Source organism: Ruditapes philippinarum, unplaced genomic scaffold (assembly GCF_026571515.1).
Source record: "Ruditapes philippinarum isolate M1 unplaced genomic scaffold, ASM2657151v2 ctg10614_1_1_1_1, whole genome shotgun sequence".
Classification (NCBI taxonomy): domain Eukaryota; kingdom Metazoa; phylum Mollusca; class Bivalvia; order Venerida; family Veneridae; genus Ruditapes; species Ruditapes philippinarum.
The window spans coordinates 1-20166 of record NW_026860147.1 but is presented as its reverse complement, the minus strand read 5'-3'; the positions used below and the strand labels follow the sequence as shown (position 1 = coordinate 20166).

Sequence of the window (20166 nt, the reverse complement as noted above, 5' to 3'; positions counted from 1 at the left end):
GGACACATGGCGTACCTCGCTCTTTAGGATACAATTTTGTAGGTATTACCCTTACCTACGCAAGTATACTATCATCGTTTAGGGGTAGCAAGAAAAGCAAACAGCTCGGTAAATAAGCTTCGAGCTTATGGCAGAAACAAGGCACGATTTTTGTCCCTCCACAATTGAACATTAGTCACACCCCAGTGTTTAGGTTATTATTGAGTAGATGAAATTACTCAGTTATATAAATATGTAGAATATAGTATGCTATGACCATCATGCGTGCGTCTAGAAAGGTAAAATGCGCTGTTAAGAGGCCTAAAGTGGCCATTTTCTTATTTTAGACAGGCAAGAAACTCACACTGTTGTCGCTTTGTTAATTATTACGGGAACAATGAATACCATGTTTTTTAATGATATGATTGTATAGTTATTTCCCTTATCTACTCGAATATGTTTAACTAGTATCTTATATCCAAAGTAAGGGTGAAAATACCCATATAGATGAAAGGGCTTAATCAGATATTTTTTGCACTTTGGCCAGACACGGGGTTCGAACTTTTGGACACACGACATTTTATTGATATGCCCCCCAACTACATAAACATTCATAATATAAAGTAAACTGTCACCATTTTAGGAGTAAAGGTAAAATCATTGTTTGAACAGGATTTATCGATACACTTTGTCGGGTAGTCGGTGAGAAGACTAACATGGCGCAGAAAATAAAGCTAAAATTGCCGGTTTCTAGCTAACATGGCGCAGAAAATAAAGATAAAATAGTCGGTTTCTAGCTTAATGGCGAAACAGGGACAGATATTTAATATCTTTCCTTTAATGGGCATAACACACGCCCAAATGTTTAGTATATTATTAAGTAGATATATCACATTGCTATAAAAATATGTTGAATTTAGTACACAATGTATATGCTATCACCATTATGCGTGCGTCTAGAAAGTTATTCAGGTTAAAATGGCCTATTTCTCATTTTGTACGATCTGTTATTGGGAACAAGGCACACCCGCTTTAAAATGTGCGGTAAGAGAATTTCACAAAAAATATTATATTTCATTCCCTTTTTAAATTGTTCCAAAAGTAACACTTTTCCGCATTCACTATTTGAAAAAAAAATGTGTACATCGGATGCTTTACTCCTATATAAATTATTACTGTTTCTAATTTATGGGTGTTATAGAAATTAAATGGCGGGGAAATCACTATAAATATGCATGTATGAACGTTACTCAAAACAACAATAATGAGCTGGATTTTTTAATAATTTTAACATCAATCATTAGTAACTCCTGCAATATATATTTTCAAGTTGGATTTTTTTTTGTGAAAATCCCTTACTGCACCTTAATTGATATGATTAGATAGGTATGTCCCCATGTATTATCAAGTATGATATCACTATCATATAAAAGGGCTAAATTGGCCATTGTTGATCTTGCCCAGACACGGGGCACGAACTTTTTTCCCTCTGGTAACTGACACAAGGCATACCCCGCTGTTTATGATAGGATTGTTTATGTAACTCCCTTACCTACACGAATATGTATCATATGCAAATGTAAAATGCTATCACTATTTCAGGGATGGCAATAAAGATAAAATGCCAATAAATAAGGCTAAAATGGGTCATTTTCGAAGCTAAGGTAACATGTTCTCTAACATTTGTTCCTCTGTTACCGGATACAAACTATACTCATGCACAGTTAAAATTTGATTTTTGTCGGATATTTGTAATTTAACAATGAGGTTTTTCTCATGTTGTTACAAAAGATCATAAGAGTATACCAAATTGTATGGAATCTAACTCCCTATACGACCAGTGTACAATTAAATGTTTTCTGGCTCGTTTAAGTATACTTTTTTATACATTTTCCCTTACCCCTACCCTACTTTTTTAAAAGCCTTTCTGTTAAGTTATATCAATGCGTTTGCCACCAAAACGAAGCATTTTTCAATACCAAAAAGAATGATGTATACATAGCAATATATATGATACGATAAAAATCTATAAGCAGATTACGGCGGATTCAATGGCGGTGTCGCGTAATTTACGATTTTCGTCCGCCGTGTTATATTTTAAAAATTAATAACTGACGCAGTTTTGATAATAGATAAACGAATTTTTACTGGTAATATGTCTAAGCTAATTTCTATCGTCAGGAAAAAAATAGTATATTATTAACAAGATTCATGGTTTTATGTCAAACGCTTTGGGACAAATGACAAACATGTCAGATTCTAAAATTTTGCTTTCCTTTCATCGTCGGGAATATTTTGTGCGAAAATACTTTTTGTTGAAGAATTGTTAGTTTCATTCCGAAACAAGGGAAAACAAATAATAAAATTCGTTTCTAAGCCTTGAAACATGCGACAAGAGTGGATGTCCAATCTAAAGACAAGCTGGTTCGCCGTTACATGACTGGAATACTGTTGAGAAACGTTTACGGCGCTTATCCAACTCTAAACAAACAAAAGAAACACGGAAAATCACACCAATACATTTGATACGTTTGCCAACCATAAAACAATTTCCCTCAAAATCCCTCAGGTAATTGGCTAGTGTAACAAGCCAATCGAAGAACTGGAATAAAAAAACTTTGAAACATAGAAATGAGGGTTAGTATGGCAGTCTGCCAATCACGTAGGCTATTAGTGGTCTTCAAGTCGTAATAAAATGAATCTAGTCATTAATCCAGCCATTAAATGAACAGATGTGATGATAGGTTAAATCACTGTTACCTTCTCGATCATAATATGTTTGGTATCCATAGGGACAAAGATCTAGAAATCTGAAATGAAACATGCTGAAAAATGTTGTTATTATAGCATCCTACAAACAATTTAAAGGATTTTTTGGCTATTCTATAAAAGAGAAAAGATATATAAGATGAGGAAGATTCAGGTTAGCGTAATACCCGATAAAAATTCAATTTAATGTATGGTCTAAATCATTTTCTATCTCATGCCACTAAGAATAGAAAATACAGTCTCTGAGATCACAATCAACTTCAAATTTGCATTTACCAAATAAAAGATGTTGACAATTAAATAATACATATACAATTATTGAACTTCAGCTCAGCGTTTGAGTGATGTTTAGGTCCCGACTTACATTCACCTGAGAACTCCATAAGTATGAAACAATTTAAATAAGTAGTGCGCACGAGATGCCATGTCGTGGCCACGAGTAACTAAGTCGTGCCCATGAGATAATTAAGAGGTGCGCACGAGATACAATGTCGTGGCCACGAGTTACTTAGTCGTGCCCATGAGATAATTAAGAGGTGCGCACGAGATACAATGTCGTGGCCACGAGTTACTTAGTCGTGCACAGGAGATAATTAAGAGGTGCACATGAGATACTATATCGTGGCCACGAGTTACTTAGTCGTGCACAGGAGATAATTAAGAGGTGCGCACGAGATACAATGTCGTGGCCACGAGTTACTTAGTCGTGCCCATGAGATAATTAAGAGGTGCGCACGAGATACAATGTCGTGGCCACGAGTTACTTAGTCGTGCACAGGAGATAATTAAGAGGTGCACATGAGATACTATATCGTGGCCACGAGTTACTTAGTCGAACTGTACTGACACCAGACTGTCAAGTCCTAGCACTATCCTCTAAGTGCGGAGCGCAAATCCAGGAGGCTAATTAATCGCAATAGTACGATTTTGTTTCTTAACTTACAGGTGTTATAACTTCGTGAACAAATATAACGTGTTACCGTTATTATTTCATGGCAGTGATTGATTATTTGCTGCACTTGTACCTTTCATGCTTTTTTGTTTCTTGCCGAGGTTTTGCGTCTGTTATGGGAAAAAAACGCATCCAAGTGTGACAATTTTAAAATCTAAATGTCAACAAATATTTATAAACTGTTTATCTGTATACCATATATCTTTAAATATTTCTTAAGCTTTTAATAAACATCCGTCATTAATTGTTTACAAAAAGATCTTTGGCAGCGGAAAATAACTATGACATGTATGAGATGTAATAAAATACGAGTGTTATATAACTTGTTGCCGTTACTTAATGAAATGGAAGTGATTCCACGTATGTTAATAACAAATGCAATCAAAACAAAACATACGTTATGATTGGTGAAATGGAACCAGGACACTGTGACAATTACTATGTCCATACATTTTAATTGACATTGGATATTTCTTGACTAGTATAATATATCACATGAATTTGGTTTTCTTTTTCCATCTAAACAAAACAAGAGCTATCGACTTTTTGCAGCGTGTTATAACTTGATGAACAAATATTTTATAACGTGTTGCCGTTATCATTGAAACAGCCGTGGTTGATTCTTTGCTGCACTTTTACCTTTGTGTTTCTTTGGTTTTTCTCCTTTTATGAAAATCTAGCATACAAAAATCACATTCATTATAACAAATGTAATCAAATTAAAATATCATTATATGTCCATCAAAAATATATGATATAAAATCGAAGGGGTGCGTTTGAAATATTTGTGGTATAATAAATGAGGACAAATCTATATGCTAGAAAATAATTTGATCACGTTATTGTTAGCGAAAATGTAAACGAAGAACGGTGTTTTGGACACTGACAATTTTTATTTTCAAACATTTTAATAAACATAAGATATTTGCAGACTAGTATAACATAGCACGTAATATCTGATTAACAATTTAATTTAACATTCGTCATCAATTGTTTACAAAAAGATCTCCGGCAGCGGAAAATAACGCTGAGAAGATACAAATGAGAGTGGAAGATAACTTGTTGCCGTTTCTTAATGAAATGTAAAATATTCCTTGTGTATATAAATTACACTCATTACAACAAATGCAATGAAATAAAATATAATCAATTATTCATCGAAAATAAATAATGTAAAATCGAACATATAAAATCGAAGGGCTGCCTTTTACATATGTTTTTCATTATACTATAAAAGATGAAGACAAATCTATAGTCGCATGTAAATAACTTTGTCACGTTAATTTGGCGAAAAATGAAAATGATGAAAGGTATTTATGACACTGCAATTTCTATGTTAGAATATTTTAATAAACATTAGATTTTGTAGACTAGTTAAGTATATCACGTAAACATTCGTTTCTGCTTTATACAAATAGATCTTGAACAGTGAAAATAACGTTGAGAAGATACAAATTCGAGTGTAAGATAACTTGTTGCCGTTACTTAATGAAATGCAAAACCAATAACAACATTTATAAACCGTTTGTTTATTTGTTTACGATATAAAATATCTTATTAACACTTCAAATTTAAACATCTGTCTTCTACCTTTGACATCGGAAAAAACGCTATGCAGTTACAAATTAGAGTGTAAAATAACTTGTTTCCGTTACTTCATGCAATGGAAATGATTCCTCGTGTGCATCAATTATACACATTATAACAAATACAATCAAATAAAAATTATCAATTCTCCATCAAAAATGAATAACTCATATAATACCGAAGAGATGCATTTATATATGTTTGTGAAATAATATATGAACACAAATCTAGTTGTAAGAAAATAACTTGGTCACGTTATTTTGGAGATAAATGAAAACGATGAACGGTATTTTGGACAAAATCCTATGTTCAAATTGTTTAATAAACATTGGATTTTTGAAGACTAGTAAAACATAATATAATAACTTAAACAAGTATCTTATTAGAACTTAAAATGAACATTCGTCTTTTTTTTCAATTAGAATTTTGCGACGGAAAATAACGCCGAAAAGTTATAAATTCGAGACAGTGTAATATAACTTGTTTTCGTTACTTAATGCAATGAGAATGATTCCTCGTGTGTATAAAACATACTTATTATAACAAATACAATCAAATAAAAATATCATTAAGCCCCAATCGAACATGAATGATACCAAACCGTAGGGATGCCTTTATATATGTTTGTGAGATAATATACAAAGACAAATAAGTTGTAAGAAAATAACTCGGTCACGTTATTTTTGGCAAAAAATGACAACGATGACCCGTATTTTGGACACTGAGAGAATCCTTTGTTTAAATATTTTAAAGAAAATTGGATTATTGAAGACTAGTAAAACATATTACGTCAATATCTTATTAGTACTTAAAAATGAACATGTGTCTTTTTTTATTTTGCATTACATCTTTAACAGCAAAAAATAACGCTGAGAAGTTACAAATTCGAGTATAAGATAACTTGTTGCCGTTACCTAATAAAATGCAAAACATTAACAATTTATTGTTTATTTGTATACGATATAACATTTAAATATCTGATTTACACTTTACATAACTATTTTGTCTTTCTACAATTAGATATTTGTCTACGGAGAATAACGCCGAGAAGTTACAAATTCGAGTGTAATATAACTTGTTTTCGTTACTAAGTGCAATTGAAATGATTCCTCGTGTGTATACATTACACTTATTATAAGACATGCGATCAAATAAAACTATTATCAAGTCACAATCAAATATGAATGATATCAAACTGAAGGGAAGACTCAATATATTTTTGAGATAATATATGAAGACAAATGTAGTTGTAAGAAAACAACTTGATCACGTTTTTTAGGCGAAAAATTGAAACGATGAACGGTATTTTGGACACTGACAAAATTCTGTGTTTAAATATTTTAATAAACATTGGATTTTGAAGACTAGAAAAACATATCACGTTTATATCTTATTAGTACTTTAAATAACACTTGTCTTCCTTTTTTTGCAATTAGATGTTTGGCAGAAGAAAATAACGCTGAAAAGTTACAAATTTGAGTTTAAGATACATTGTTGCCGTTACTTAATACAATGGGAATGACTCGTCCTATGTATAAGAAACACTCATTATAACAAAATGCAATCAAATAAAATATTATCAATTCTCCATCAAAAATGAATGATACAAAATGGAAGGGATGCCTTTGAATATTTTTGTGAGAAAATAAATGAAGACAATTCTAGTTGTAGGAAAATAACTTGGTCACGTTATTTTTGGTGAAAAAGAAATGAAACGATGAACGACACTGTGACAATTTCTATCATAAAAATTATCATGAAAATGCTTAACTTTTTTTTTCTAAAACTCGATTAATTGTCTTTTGCAGCGTATAATAACATGTTGCCGTTGTCATTGAACGACCGTGGTCGATTATTTGCTGGACTTTGCTGTACCTTTGCGTTTCTTGCCGGTGTGCTGCGTCTTTTATGTTAACCACGCAGCCCAAGTGTGATACTTTTAAAATGCAAATTATTAATAATCATTTATAAAATGTTTTTGATAAAAAAGTATTTAATTTAATTAGCACTTTAGATGTTAATAGCATATGTCTTCTTATTTTTTACAAAATAGATCTTTGCCAGAGGAAAATAACGCTGAGAAGTTACAAATTCGAGTGTTAGATAGATAACTTGTTTCCGTTACTTAATGAAATAGAAATGATTTTTCCTAATTATAACAAATTTGGTCACGTCATGTTTCATGAAAAATAGAATCTTTGAAAAGAAAAACAATGGACAATATTTTGGACACTGTGATAATTTTCTAATTTCAAATACTTTAATAATTTTTAGATATTTGTCGACTGGTATAACATATAAGGTTAGAATAACCATATACACTTCTTTCCATGAAGTACTTTTTCTGAAAAGAACAACCGCTTTTAACATGTTTAAAGATGCTGCACTCACTGATGGACTACTGACGGTAAAAAATATAGTTAAAATGATTTTCATTTTTAATTTCAGGGCCATAGAAATATGATCAAAGACAATTTTTCGAAACAAAAGTAACTAAGAAAATGTTTGTTTTTGCTATTTTTTATTGTAGAAAAAAACCCCAGTGACTTACGCTATGAATTTATTGGTATATAAACATTTTAAACTCGCAGTGTAGCACAATTTTTGTAAGCACAAAGATCCTAGTTTGAATTCTTTAAATAATTTATTTTTCCTTACACTGTTGGCTCCTACACAAAGAAAATGATTTTGACACTCATACATTTAATATACATTGATTTTAACAAAAGTTGAAATGTACTTATATATTGGAATGCAGTCAGTAAGATAACCTGTTTCCGTTAGTATTTAAACGGCATGGCTCATTGGCTTCACTCAGCCAGCCCGCATAGCTCAATCGGTTAGAGCGCGAGACTTGTATTCTCGAAATTGTGGGTTCGATTCCCGGGATGGCCAACTAAATTTACTAATCAGTCTTTCGGATGAGACTTTAAATCGAGGTCCCGTGTATGAGTGCTTAAACACTTAAGCACGTTTAAGAACCAGGAGAAGCTTCTGGAACTGGGGCATCTTTCTGTATCTTGCACTATCCTCCAAAATCTAAAATGACCAATGCTCTTCTGGAGGACTCGACCATATGTGCAACCGGTGGCGAGTATTTATAAACGCAAATACACACACAAAAAGATTGGCTTCACTTGTACCTTGCCGGTCTTGTCAGTTTTTACGCCTTTTATGAAAAACACGCATCAGTGTAAAACTAATTAGTTAACACTTTTGTCTTCTCGATTTCTTGAATAGACCGAATGAATGTCTTTGAAGTATATTTGTGGAAAATAACTTTGTGATCGGTCTTATATTTAGTGAATATGGAACAATGAACCGTTACAATATTTTGCACACTGTATTATTACGGACATTCAAACAGTTTTCAAACAATTTTATAAACATTAAATATTTGTCGAATGGTATAATACATTGTGTAAAATGTTTGAGTACTCGTTCTGTAAATATTTGTTGTTCTCAATAGAACAATTGCTTTTGCAGAGTATGATAACTTATACGCGTTAAAACATAGTGGGCCAATATTACGTGCTGCCGTTGGCTGTCATTTGCTGATTTAGTACATGTTGTAAAAAAAAACTTCATCATTACATACACACTGGACGAAGACGTGCCGCGACTGTGTTAATCTATCAATTTGGACGTTGTTTTTATTAAAGTTTTTTTTGCGTAAATTATGCCGTGGTGATACAATGTCATAGTTTTGAAGCTCTAATGGTTTTACTAAATATAGTTAATGGCATATACATTCGCAACTACATTAAAATATGGAGTAAATATTTATGTTATAATAAATAATTCTTGCAGCGGGAGACTTTTTTCCACGGACGCTGCTTTTTACCTATATTGGTGCAACGGATAAAACTACTTAGTTGCTGCCGTCTAGAAATAAAAGATAAAAATACCTCTACAAAAAATAAGTTTTTAATACGGTTTTTAGACACATTAATTTGTTTTAAAATAAACGTTTAAAAAGCCATGTCTACAAACTTACACGAAAACAATGTATTTAACATTATTTAAGCTGTATATGAAATATTGGTATTGATTTCAGTATCGTTTAACTCACTATAAACCCACAATTTATAATTACATTGCAGACAAGAATTTTATTATGTTAAGTAGTATAAATGGTAGACAATCGGGAATAAAGCCTGATAGGGTAGCAAGAGTTATTTTTCTTGCTTCCCCTACTTTCCGGAAATAACGCAAAAGAGTTAGAAATGATTTTGTATTACCTTTTTTCAAATGCCCTGCGCACAACTTTATCAGCTTTGCTCACCAAGTCAAAGACAGACATGTGAAAGCATATTGTTTATACTTTCATAAAAAAAAATCAGAACAATAGGAAAATTTTGAGATTCGCGCAACAGCGATCTCAAAATTAGAAAAATTGGTCATTTTTGAGCTAAAAATAGCACATAATTCAAATTAATTAGACCGTGACCTGACTATGAGATGCACTAACCTGTTGATTTATCGGTACTGTACAAAATACGTGTACTTACAGTCACTTTTCGATGTAAACGGAGAACATATACGAATAAAATAAACATTTACAAAGTTGATCCTGTTAGTAAACGGATAAAATTTTATAACGGCTATGGGTTATAAAAATGATAACGTGTTTAAGTTACACCCCTGACTGTAAGCTAATATGTTAGCTATCAGGATAGGCCTATGAAGCACCAGTGTTGTTTTTTCTAAGATTGGAATATATTTTTGGACAGTGACTGTATACTAGTACTCGTTGTTATGAAGGTAGAAAAAGTATCGAAAACATGTTAATATTGCAAATGGCGACGTAGTTTGATAGGGACTATAAAAGTTTAAATGTTGGTTTGATTAAATGTTATTTTGATTATAGAATCAGTATTATTGAAGTTTAAATAGGCATACATAAAAGGTTATCTTCTTGATTTATTTTTCGAGTTAGTTTTATTTACAAAAGACTAAGTTTAAACCTTATGTTAACAAAAACCGGTCAAACCATGATAGAAAAAAAGAAACCTATTATGTGCACGGAGAGACGTATTTGTGTATTCCATTTGTAATGAGTTTTCACCCGCCCGTTAAGGCAAAAAATGTAGCTTTTCCTAGAGTTTACAAAAATGGTAATTATTTATCTCTATTCAATTTCCACTGTATATAAAATATGAAAAACAAATAAGGGTGGCGTTCAATGAACGGAACACCCACATAACGAAGCCAAATATATGAGATTCATTTGAGACGAAAAGAAGGCACAAGAACTGAGGTAAAAAAGAAATATTGAAAGTACAGTGATCTTTGCCCAGTTATAATGACATAGGAAAAACATTTAAAATACAGAATAACGTTTTGGAGATCCCCTGAAGAAGCTTTTAGCCTGGCGCATTTTAGTTAAAGCACGTGTATTGCCAATGCAAACTGATTGATACGTAAATAATAATTCGGTTGGTCATATTTTATTTAAATTTTTAAGTATTTTAAATAATACATTTTTGTGAAATATCACAAATTGCCATGTAAATGCAATTCTTAGAAAAGAAGTAGAGGTTAAAATGTAATGAATTGTGTCTTTCGTAACAAACAATTGAGAATGATTTTTAATTACTTTGTTATAACCTAATAATGTTATATTTGATTTTCAGTCCAATTTGCAATTAACATTAATCAATTCAAATTAGGGAATCAGTATCCTTTTATCATTTTCAATAAAGTCGTAACATCATTTGTTCATACATATACTTTGTAATGATCTTTTGAAACTTTTCAATAATGAATAAACATGTGGTTATATATATATTTATGAGTTAATATACTGGATAAAACAAGCCTACTGAAACACTCATTGAAACAAATAAAACAAATTCAAAAGATTGAAAAAAATTAATCTATATTTATAGAGTTCTAAATACAGTAACTGAATAATGTAATACGGAGCAGATAAAGTCATATACCACTTAGAGTCCAAGGAAGCAAATTTCTGGATAAAATTATATAGCCATATTCAAGTATTAATCCAAAATTTTAGATGTAAATCAGTTATTTTAAAGTTGTTTTAACTTTATTTTAATTTCACATTTGTTTTAACTATATCTTAATTTAACGTTTGTTTTAACTATATTTTAATTTAACGTTTGTTTTAACTATATTTTACTTTAACGTTTGTTTCAACTATATTTTAATTTAACGTTTGTTTTAACTATATTTTAATTTAACGTTTGTTTTAACTATATTTTAAGATTATTTCTCTGACATTGCGACATATTAAATAGTTCGAGGTAATCACTAATTAGCAACTTCTGTTTCATTCATTGATTTAATACTACATTTTTTGAAAACGAATTTATGAGTGTTTTATTTTTTGTATGCACAGTCTCATTTCAATAATAGATTCGAAAATATTGAATCATTTGACATCATTTTACTTAATCTATTTAATTCGTTATAAAAAATGGAAATCACAAAAGGTGGTTGACAGAATAGAAACAATGTCGGTATTAGTACATAACATGGTACTGATGTATCGCCAATAAACTTGCAACAACAAACCAAGTTTGAAGATCTTTTTGAAATGTGCAATCGTTCACAGCATTATACATATTCTTCCTTGAATAGTCCGGAATCTTCAATGCAAATTCTGGCACGAAGTTCGTTGAAGTCATTGTTATGCAAGAGTGTAAACTCGCCGCCAAGCATGAACCGTTTGGTCATATTGTTATAAAGAATACTCATGTCTTTGCTGAGCAAAAAATCGGAAGATTGTAGCTCAACTTGATCGCATTGATAGAGCTTGGTGATTATATGTTCTGGCTCAGGGGATACTTTTTGTAAATACGCTATTTGATATCTTGGTAATTCAAAATACCCAGTAAGGTTACCAAAAACTTCCTCCTATGCTCTGGTGTTGCTGATTCCAAATCGTTGTTGTATATACTGAAAACTTTGACGACTTTAGCACCTTTGAGACATTGAATAAATCTATATTCCATGTCTGTCCAATCATTTGTCTTATGCTTTTGTTTATAGAGTCTGGAGAAACACTTTTCAATTTTCTGTGTAAAATAATTATAAGATTATTTGACATGAGCGGTTTATCCATCTTTCTATAAAATATAGTGTCAATTAACCATTTTTTAAGCCACGTTGATTTGAAAGAGGGTAGAACTCTTCTATTGCCATATGCAAAATTGAATACCTCCGATACGTTTATAAATGTATCCAATGTAAGATTAACATAAACAGCATAGTTTTGATTCAACCAAAGCTTACTTGGATAAACACAGTCATTGTCTCTGTCTCTGTGTTGTCCAGTGGGACAATAGGTTTGACGACACATGTCAACCTGAAAAGAAACAAAAACCAACAAAATAAAACAGATTGTTACATATGTATTTGTCCCCCATCTAAGAGGTATGTCGTCTTACACAGAAAACGAAACTTTTAACACTTTCTAAATAAACGTATAAAGAATGGACCTTTTATTTATAAATCATAAAAGTGCTTTCTTATGATATAAGTACATATGCTTACATCTATAGGGAGATAATTTGATTATAAATACAGTGACAGCTGGTCTAATCCCCGATCGAACGAGGTTTTTTTTTCATGACAAATTATCTCGGACATTGAGTCTTATGGTTATTTCACTTTCGTCTCTGATTTAGGAATCATGAAGAAAAAGCTGTCAGTCACTAGGAAAAAAATTGGTGATAACTCATTAGGTATCCAGAACGATTGGATAGGTTGATCGCTCTCCGAGCTATGACCAAAACGTGTTAAAATATCTGGAAAAAAATGATCCCTCAGAAGCAGTTTAACAGCAAAATTACGTGCAGATTGCAGATTCGTCTTGATTAAGTCTGTACATGAGGGATAATGAAAAAGTGCCAAAAGTCCGTCAAACAATCCGTACAAAGAAATACATTAGTAATATGTGCATGGCGTGGTTCGTTTTTGTCAGTATAGAAATAAACTTGGATTTTTTTATACTAGTGTATAATTGTATATGTTGATAAACATCTCGTAACTTAATTTACTTCTGAGGTTCTGGTCCCTTTTGACAAACACACACACGCGCGCACACACACAAAATATACAAATTTGTCTTAAGAATTAAAATTATTATTGCGATGTGCATAGATGATACACGGTAAACACTAAGCAATCATATTTACTCTCGTTTTAGAAAACCTAGATAGATGTGATTACATCCGGTTAAACAAACTCAAAAAAGAGATGGAAATTAAACGAATTGTTTTATGAGACCGGTACAAAAAAACTTACATTTTTAGAGGAGCATGCGAGAGGCGAAAAAACCTCTTTCTTAGTATCCTTACTCGTAGTAATAAAGATGTTATCGATGAGTGCTATAAAATTGCCAAATCCACCTTTTTGATTGAAATCATGCTTCGTGCCATCATACTTTTTGCAAAAGCTTTGGCGATAGAACATCTCTGCACTACATATGTGACAAAAGACATTGGCATACAGTTTTTCTGCTCGATATGGTGAGACAATGCCACTGTTTGTACATAATGACCGTACGTCATCTTTTAAAACATTAATTCCTTCGGGCAACTGAAAGTCATTGATCCCAGAGCATGTGTCAATGAGATTGATGTAACATTTAAATGGTTGTAAAACATTAGATTCACCAGGAAAGATAAAATTTATCTGACAGCTTTCCGGCAATGTATTTGCGTTCAGTTCAATAGCGGCCATGCCCATTTTTATATCAGCACACCTTATAACGGCATCCCAAATAATTATGTCGTCATCTGCATTATCCTCCCGTGCGCATTCTATATTTTTGTATATCATTTTTGATGTTTTAGAGTAGACAGGAAATAAACTGCCCCAAGGAGCAATCTGCCTATCTCCGCAATATACATTGGATGGACCTTCTCGAGAGTTTGAGATCTTTTTCTGAATAGACGAAACCATCAAAAGTGACTGGTAAAGATAGTCATCGGTTGTCGGCTGTGGAAACATCGGGTAAATACAAGAAGAATCGTTTCTGAAAGTTTGCAGTTCTTCACCGATCACCCCTTTTGATGACAATTTATTCGGAAAACAACAATTACGAGTTTTCGAACAATCATCTGAACAGGAACATTCTGTAAAATAGAACACAATTCAAACTGATCATACATATTTACCAAACGTTTCTCAATGCAAGCGGAGAAAAAGACACGTACTACATATTATTTAATATATTATTTATTTTTTTATTGAAAAAAAACTTGCATTATAAAAACAGTTCTACTACTCTACTAATTCTATAAAATATGTAAAACAAAAACGGGCGGCGTTAAATGAAGGAAACTTCCACACGACCCAGCAACACAGGACGGCGCAGGTAAGCACCTAAGTTGGACACTTACCAGCACAGCAGGATTCTGTTCCTGGTCTAAATGCAACATCGTCTTTAGGCATAGATGATTTATTCCTAGAGCAGACATTACTTCCAGGACAGAGATAGTCAACGAGGTCTGGTATTTTGCTATAAAGCGATGCTTCTCTATTTGTTTCTCCACCTCCTATACATATATATAACAGTACTGACACAAGCTGTAACACCGCTGTACCACACCTACAGATGTATTAAAATAATAATTATTGTCTTTATAATAATTCAATTCGTTGAAAAAAAAAACAACCGTATATTCTTATGATCATTACCTGAATCAAACAAACATAACAAGAGGAGCTACAGTTCTGTGTAATTACAATTTTAAAAGGAATATATTAATAAATGAAACATCGAAAGAAAACAGACAAAAGAATAAATAGACGAACAAACAACAAACGAGTAAAAGTACAAATGTTGCTGCAATGCAGGAATTGAGAAGCGCCGTTTTTGCAGTATTTATCACAATATTTCTACTGTGTTACTAACGCAGGATTGGTAATTTTGCTTATTTGGACCTCTTTTTGGTAATTTACGTTGATTGTAAGTGTTGCTTGCAATGTGCCAATTATTTTCTTTGTTCACTTTGACATACTATTTTATTTTAAATATATATTTAATATTTTCATGAAAATTAGATGAATCTTCATGAATCTAGCATGCTGCTTCAATGGGAGATCAATCTACTATTTTGTTGAATTGCTTCAAAATCCTCGTCTGACCCACACGCGTTTGTTTACATTCCTATAAATAAACCAATATAACCTCGACGAAAGTTTCTGTTACGAAAATGTCACAGTATTAAGCAACTCAACATTCCACTCAAACCACCATAAAACCGGTTGCCTTCAAACAAAATAGAATCAACTCTTAAAGCCAAAATTCGGGAAATCAGGGTCGGTTTAAATATTGACAGTATAAAAATATCAGAAGTGCCATCAGATCAGAATGAAGGAGCTATTAATTTATTGGAAAGAACCTATGGAAAAGACAATTTTAAAATGATAATACTATGATATAAGAATTCGTAAAAATGGCCTACTTATTTTTTACGATAAATTAAAAAAAAATGCAATTTACTGCTGAATATGTTTGCATTTCATTTCATTTCAGTTCGTTATTTATTACCATAGCGCTACACGAATGTCCGTTTCGTGTAGTTCCATACTTAAAACAAAAACAACTTCTATAGTCATCTAATTATAGCTTTCGAATTCATGTACAGCAATAAAATACATACATAAGCCACTGTGTACTAGATGTACAAAATAATTAGTAATTTCCTGTAGAAGATACAAATGTAAGAAATAAATTACAGAATTTAAGTTTATATTATCTTTTCCCTACGCAGCGATTTAGGCATGTAATTTATTCCGTTCTCATTCATTAATATGACATGCTGCGAATCACCGAAGAGGAAACCAATATATGACTTCACATAATAGAAGTCGGAGGAATTATAAAAAAACAATGGGCAAAATGGAAGATACAGTAGACGAGAAAGCAACAAGGTACACAAACAAAAATGTCCAAACCAAACCAAACCAGTGTATAACAACAAAGGCATATATCTGAGGAACCAGCTTGGAACGGTCAGCGGCATAAGTACTGCTGGGCGTTTAAACCGGTTAATGGTTCACCAAACTTCACTCTTAGCCCCACAAGTTAAGGCTTATAACAAAGACACGATATATCTTAGGCGCAATAACGATATTTTAATAGGTGGAGACACGAGACCTTTGTCTGTAAAATTATCTTGTCGGCGAGAAGAAATCATCGTGTCGGCGCCCTGTATGTGTCGTATCGTCGTGTCCTTGCCTCAAAATGCGAAGACACGATAATCGGCTCGGCTTTATTGAGCCAGTTAACGCTTTTGATAAAATAATGCACCGTCTACGCCCCTTAGCACCTGATTAAGCATAATTCAACATTTAAACATAAAACTGTGAAATTTTGAAGTAAAGAATAATTATGAGCATGTGTTCATACGAAGGCTATCATGGTACTTTAATTGTGACATTTTGAGAAAAAATATAATTGAGTGATAGAAAATGTTAATAATGATCAATCAATTGTAAAATATTTATACTTTCCATTAAAAATGAGCTTAAAATATTTAGATTTAATGTAAATTGGGAGAAGGGAAAATATACTTTTGTATAACAAGAGGTATATTCATTAAAATATTATGTTTTACCATCTATGATTTTTAAATAAAAAGAAAGATTTTGTACACTTATTCTTGTGCGCGTATCCCTTATAATAATTATGTTGGCTTAATCTATGTTAATGCTTGAAAAAGTAATACAATTATTTTAGTAAAAATGTTTAAAGACAAGAAACAAACAGACGAATGAACCAGACGACGAATAATCAATTTACCTTGCTCGAAGTTCCATTTTAATGTCTGGCGATAAATGTGTTGGAATCAGTATAATTATGATCGGCAATTACTTTCGTGACAACTGTCATGCATGTTCCTGAGAAATACTGATAAAAAATAAGCCGATTATCATATATTTATATCTGTATATGTTGAACATATCTTGTAAAACAACTGTTTTATTGTTAGGCACGCCTTAATATTATCCATTGCATCATTTTATTGGTTTTTCTATTGCAGCGCAGATTCAATTAAGGCGAATAAATGACAGTTACTGCTCATATAGGAGAAATAATTCCATAACATAAGAAGTGAACCGTTTTGATTCTAACATATCCGAAATAATTCAATTAAAATGAATTCAAATAAAACATATTTAAAGATCCTGTATGTTGTAATTGAGGTTGTATACCATATATATATAATTGTATATAATTATGCTTATAAAACAATTTTAAAACATCGAAGAATATGTAAAATATTACTGCAAATATTTGTACATATTATATGTAATCAATAAAATATATGCATTCATTACTTATTGAAAAAATTGACTTAGACTTTATAGAAAAAATGTTTTATTACCTCTCTTTATTTACATGAAATGTAAAATTCTGTAATATCTTTGTAAAAAAATGCTTTATGGAACTTACAAAATTGGTAAATTTAAATTTGAGCATCATATTTAAGATTTAAACCATTAAAAATTGTGTTACAGGATCTTTAAACTCTACATAGTGAATATAAGTAGTTAGCTTTATTAAATTTAAGTGGGTCTTTTCTTAAAACAAAAATGTTTATTTACATGATTTTGTTTTCATTTTGTTACTATTTGATGATGGTCAAGAACAAATTTCTCGTGTGCAATATTTTTCAGATTATTTGCTCATTTAATCCTGAGGAAAAAAACTTTTTTAATCATGTTTTGGACATTCATTTCCGCTTTAAGTGCTGAAGTTGAAATATTTAAAAAATCGTTTTTCTTTTCTTGTTGCTTTTTTTTATTTGGTGACCTCTTTTTAAGTTTGTTTTTAAATTTTTTTTCATTTTTTTTTCTTTGACTTGTATTTGTTTAAAATTTTTACCCTTTAGTTTTATTGTCGGAGGGTTTTAAAACTTTTTTTGGGGAAAATATGGGATATTTAAACCGCTTTTGACAAACAAACAACAAATATTTATATTTACAATCGTTTATTAACATATTTTTAAAAATTTAAGGTACACCAAAAAAAAATTTTTTGAATCACCCGCTGGGCGAAAAGGAAACGAAAAAGGGGCCCCAAAAACGTTGCGGTTCCCAAACTGTCGTTTTTGTTTCCCTGTCTTTTAAGCACTTCTACGGCGCGTTGTCTTTAGGCGTTTTGTCGCGATATCACACTGTCCTGGGGTCCAATAAAAGGAGGGCCCCAAATTTGAAATTATATAAGGAAAGGTGACATCGCGAACAAGACTGCAGGGGGAAAAGGTTTAGGCAAACCACGACGACAAGACGAAAAGTGCGAAAACGGGGCCCTTTGCCCGGAACGCGCAAAGGGTGTACCAAATCTGCACCTTTATTTTTCACAAAAAACATCTCAATAATCCCAATCCACTTTAAAATTTTTCACATGTCCCGTACATGAGGGTTATAAAAGATTTTTTCTTTTTTTCTAATTAAATAAAAAAAATCAATTCTCTTCTCAATTAATTTGATGCATACAATAAGATATTTATAAAAACACTGTTGTTGAGTTACAGAACTACAATTTTATTTAAAACTATGTTTTAAAAGAAAAGACAGAAAAAGACGAAATAAAGTCGTCGGCATTTCATATTTACTTAAATTGTATGAAATATTGTTACATTTATTTCATCACTCAAATAAAAAAGCGCTTTTGATGCATACTTAAATTGTGTCCCTTTACAGCATTTTGTTTGAATAAATGTTATAACAACATTATAGACCCTTTCATTTAAGAGCGGTTTTAAGTTGTCGCCCTTGGATGACGTCATTGGGGGATAAAGGCAGATTTGTCGATGCGCACAGGAATTTACTTTTTATCGTTGATGTAACGGCAAAACAAGGTATTTTGTGGAAAATATGGTGTAAAACAGTACTTTATCAAACAAAATCATGATAAGACTGTATCTTTATTCTGCAGTTTCATCTTTTTATCAACTATCGCGTCGTTAGTTAAATGTGTCATATATTTTCGCGATCTTACCGGCATTTTCTTGGTTTAATGTTTCTGAAATGTTCGAGTGAAATTATCATATTTTACGCTCAAATGTCACTTATAACGGTCTTTTTTGCGTAGTATTTTATATATTTATAATTTTTGATTTTCAGATATGGACACAACGATGTCTGATCACAACTATTGTGTGCCAAATAATGTTGATACACAGGTGGAATACTTTATTGCAACTCGACTTGAAATTCCTCTTGAAAAGCCAGATGGTACTGCCGTTGACTTTCCCACAGACTTCAGACAGTCAAAGGTATCTTATTTCAGTCTTTGTGCCACCAAATGTGTTTTTAAAATAGTAGATTTAATTTTTAAAAACTCCTTATAAACAATTAAACTGAGTGGAAAATGATGTTGAGTCATGTAGTTTTAGTCAGAATAATTGTAAACATTTAGCAAATAGTGTACAGAATTTTTTAGAAAAAAAAAACAACTACTTTTTATGAGAGAAATGATGGTAGATACATATTTTTGGCAAGTTAACAATTACTCATCATCAATTAAATGTTGTGCACTCATATGCATATAAACTAAATATTTTTGAATGGTTTCTTTTCCAGTCCAATAAAATCTGTTGTGTACCGGAATGCCACACTACTGGTTATGATGAAATTCCTGGTCATGGAAAACCTAGTTACCATAGTTTTCCTGCAGCCACCAATCCACTGCGATCTGTTTGGCTAAATAAAATAAAGAGGGATGAAGGGCCACACTTCAAGGTTAGTTTTGCACCATAGTCTTTTCGAGACTATTTAGTAATGAAATTGCAAAGTGTCAATCTCATTAATCAGTGAATATTTAAAAAAAAAATGCATTTATCGAAAAACAATCATTTCCATAATTGTATCTTTTGCTTATGTTTATCTTT

At 31.7% G+C, this 20166-nt stretch overlaps 2 protein-coding genes across 2 annotated transcripts; one reads left to right on the top strand and one right to left on the bottom strand.

Moving 5' to 3' along the window:
* Window positions 1-4298: 4298 nt before the first annotated feature.
* On the bottom strand, window positions 4299-17086 carry LOC132759026 (uncharacterized). The gene is made up of 5 exons (XM_060750750.1): window positions 17070-17086; window positions 14662-14870; window positions 13562-14394; window positions 12474-12620; window positions 4299-4376 (listed from the first exon to the last, which is right to left on the bottom strand). Exons 1-5 carry the CDS (start codon window positions 17084-17086, stop codon window positions 4299-4301), a joined length of 1284 nt encoding a protein of 427 aa, XP_060606733.1.
* A 1925-nt stretch (window positions 17087-19011) lies between these two features.
* On the top strand, window positions 19012-20017 carry LOC132759025 (uncharacterized; the record flags this gene model as incomplete). Its single annotated transcript, XM_060750749.1, has 3 exons — window positions 19012-19134; window positions 19400-19551; window positions 19859-20017. Coding segments are annotated over exons 1-3 (393 nt in total), but the record flags the coding sequence as incomplete, so codon positions are not given.
* Between the last annotated feature and the right edge of the window lie 149 nt (window positions 20018-20166).

What these genes read in the sequence shown, in the direction of transcription:
- LOC132759026 (XM_060750750.1), bottom strand. An exon ending in AACAGAATCCTGCTGTGCTG is followed by an intron (nt 14,395 to 14,661) that starts GTAAGTGTCCAA and finishes TCTATTTTACAG; the next exon opens with AATGTTCCTGTTCAGATGAT. An exon ending in TCGCATGCTCCTCTAAAAAT is followed by an intron (nt 12,621 to 13,561) that starts GTAAGTTTTTTT and finishes GTTTCTTTTCAG; the next exon opens with GTTGACATGTGTCGTCAAAC.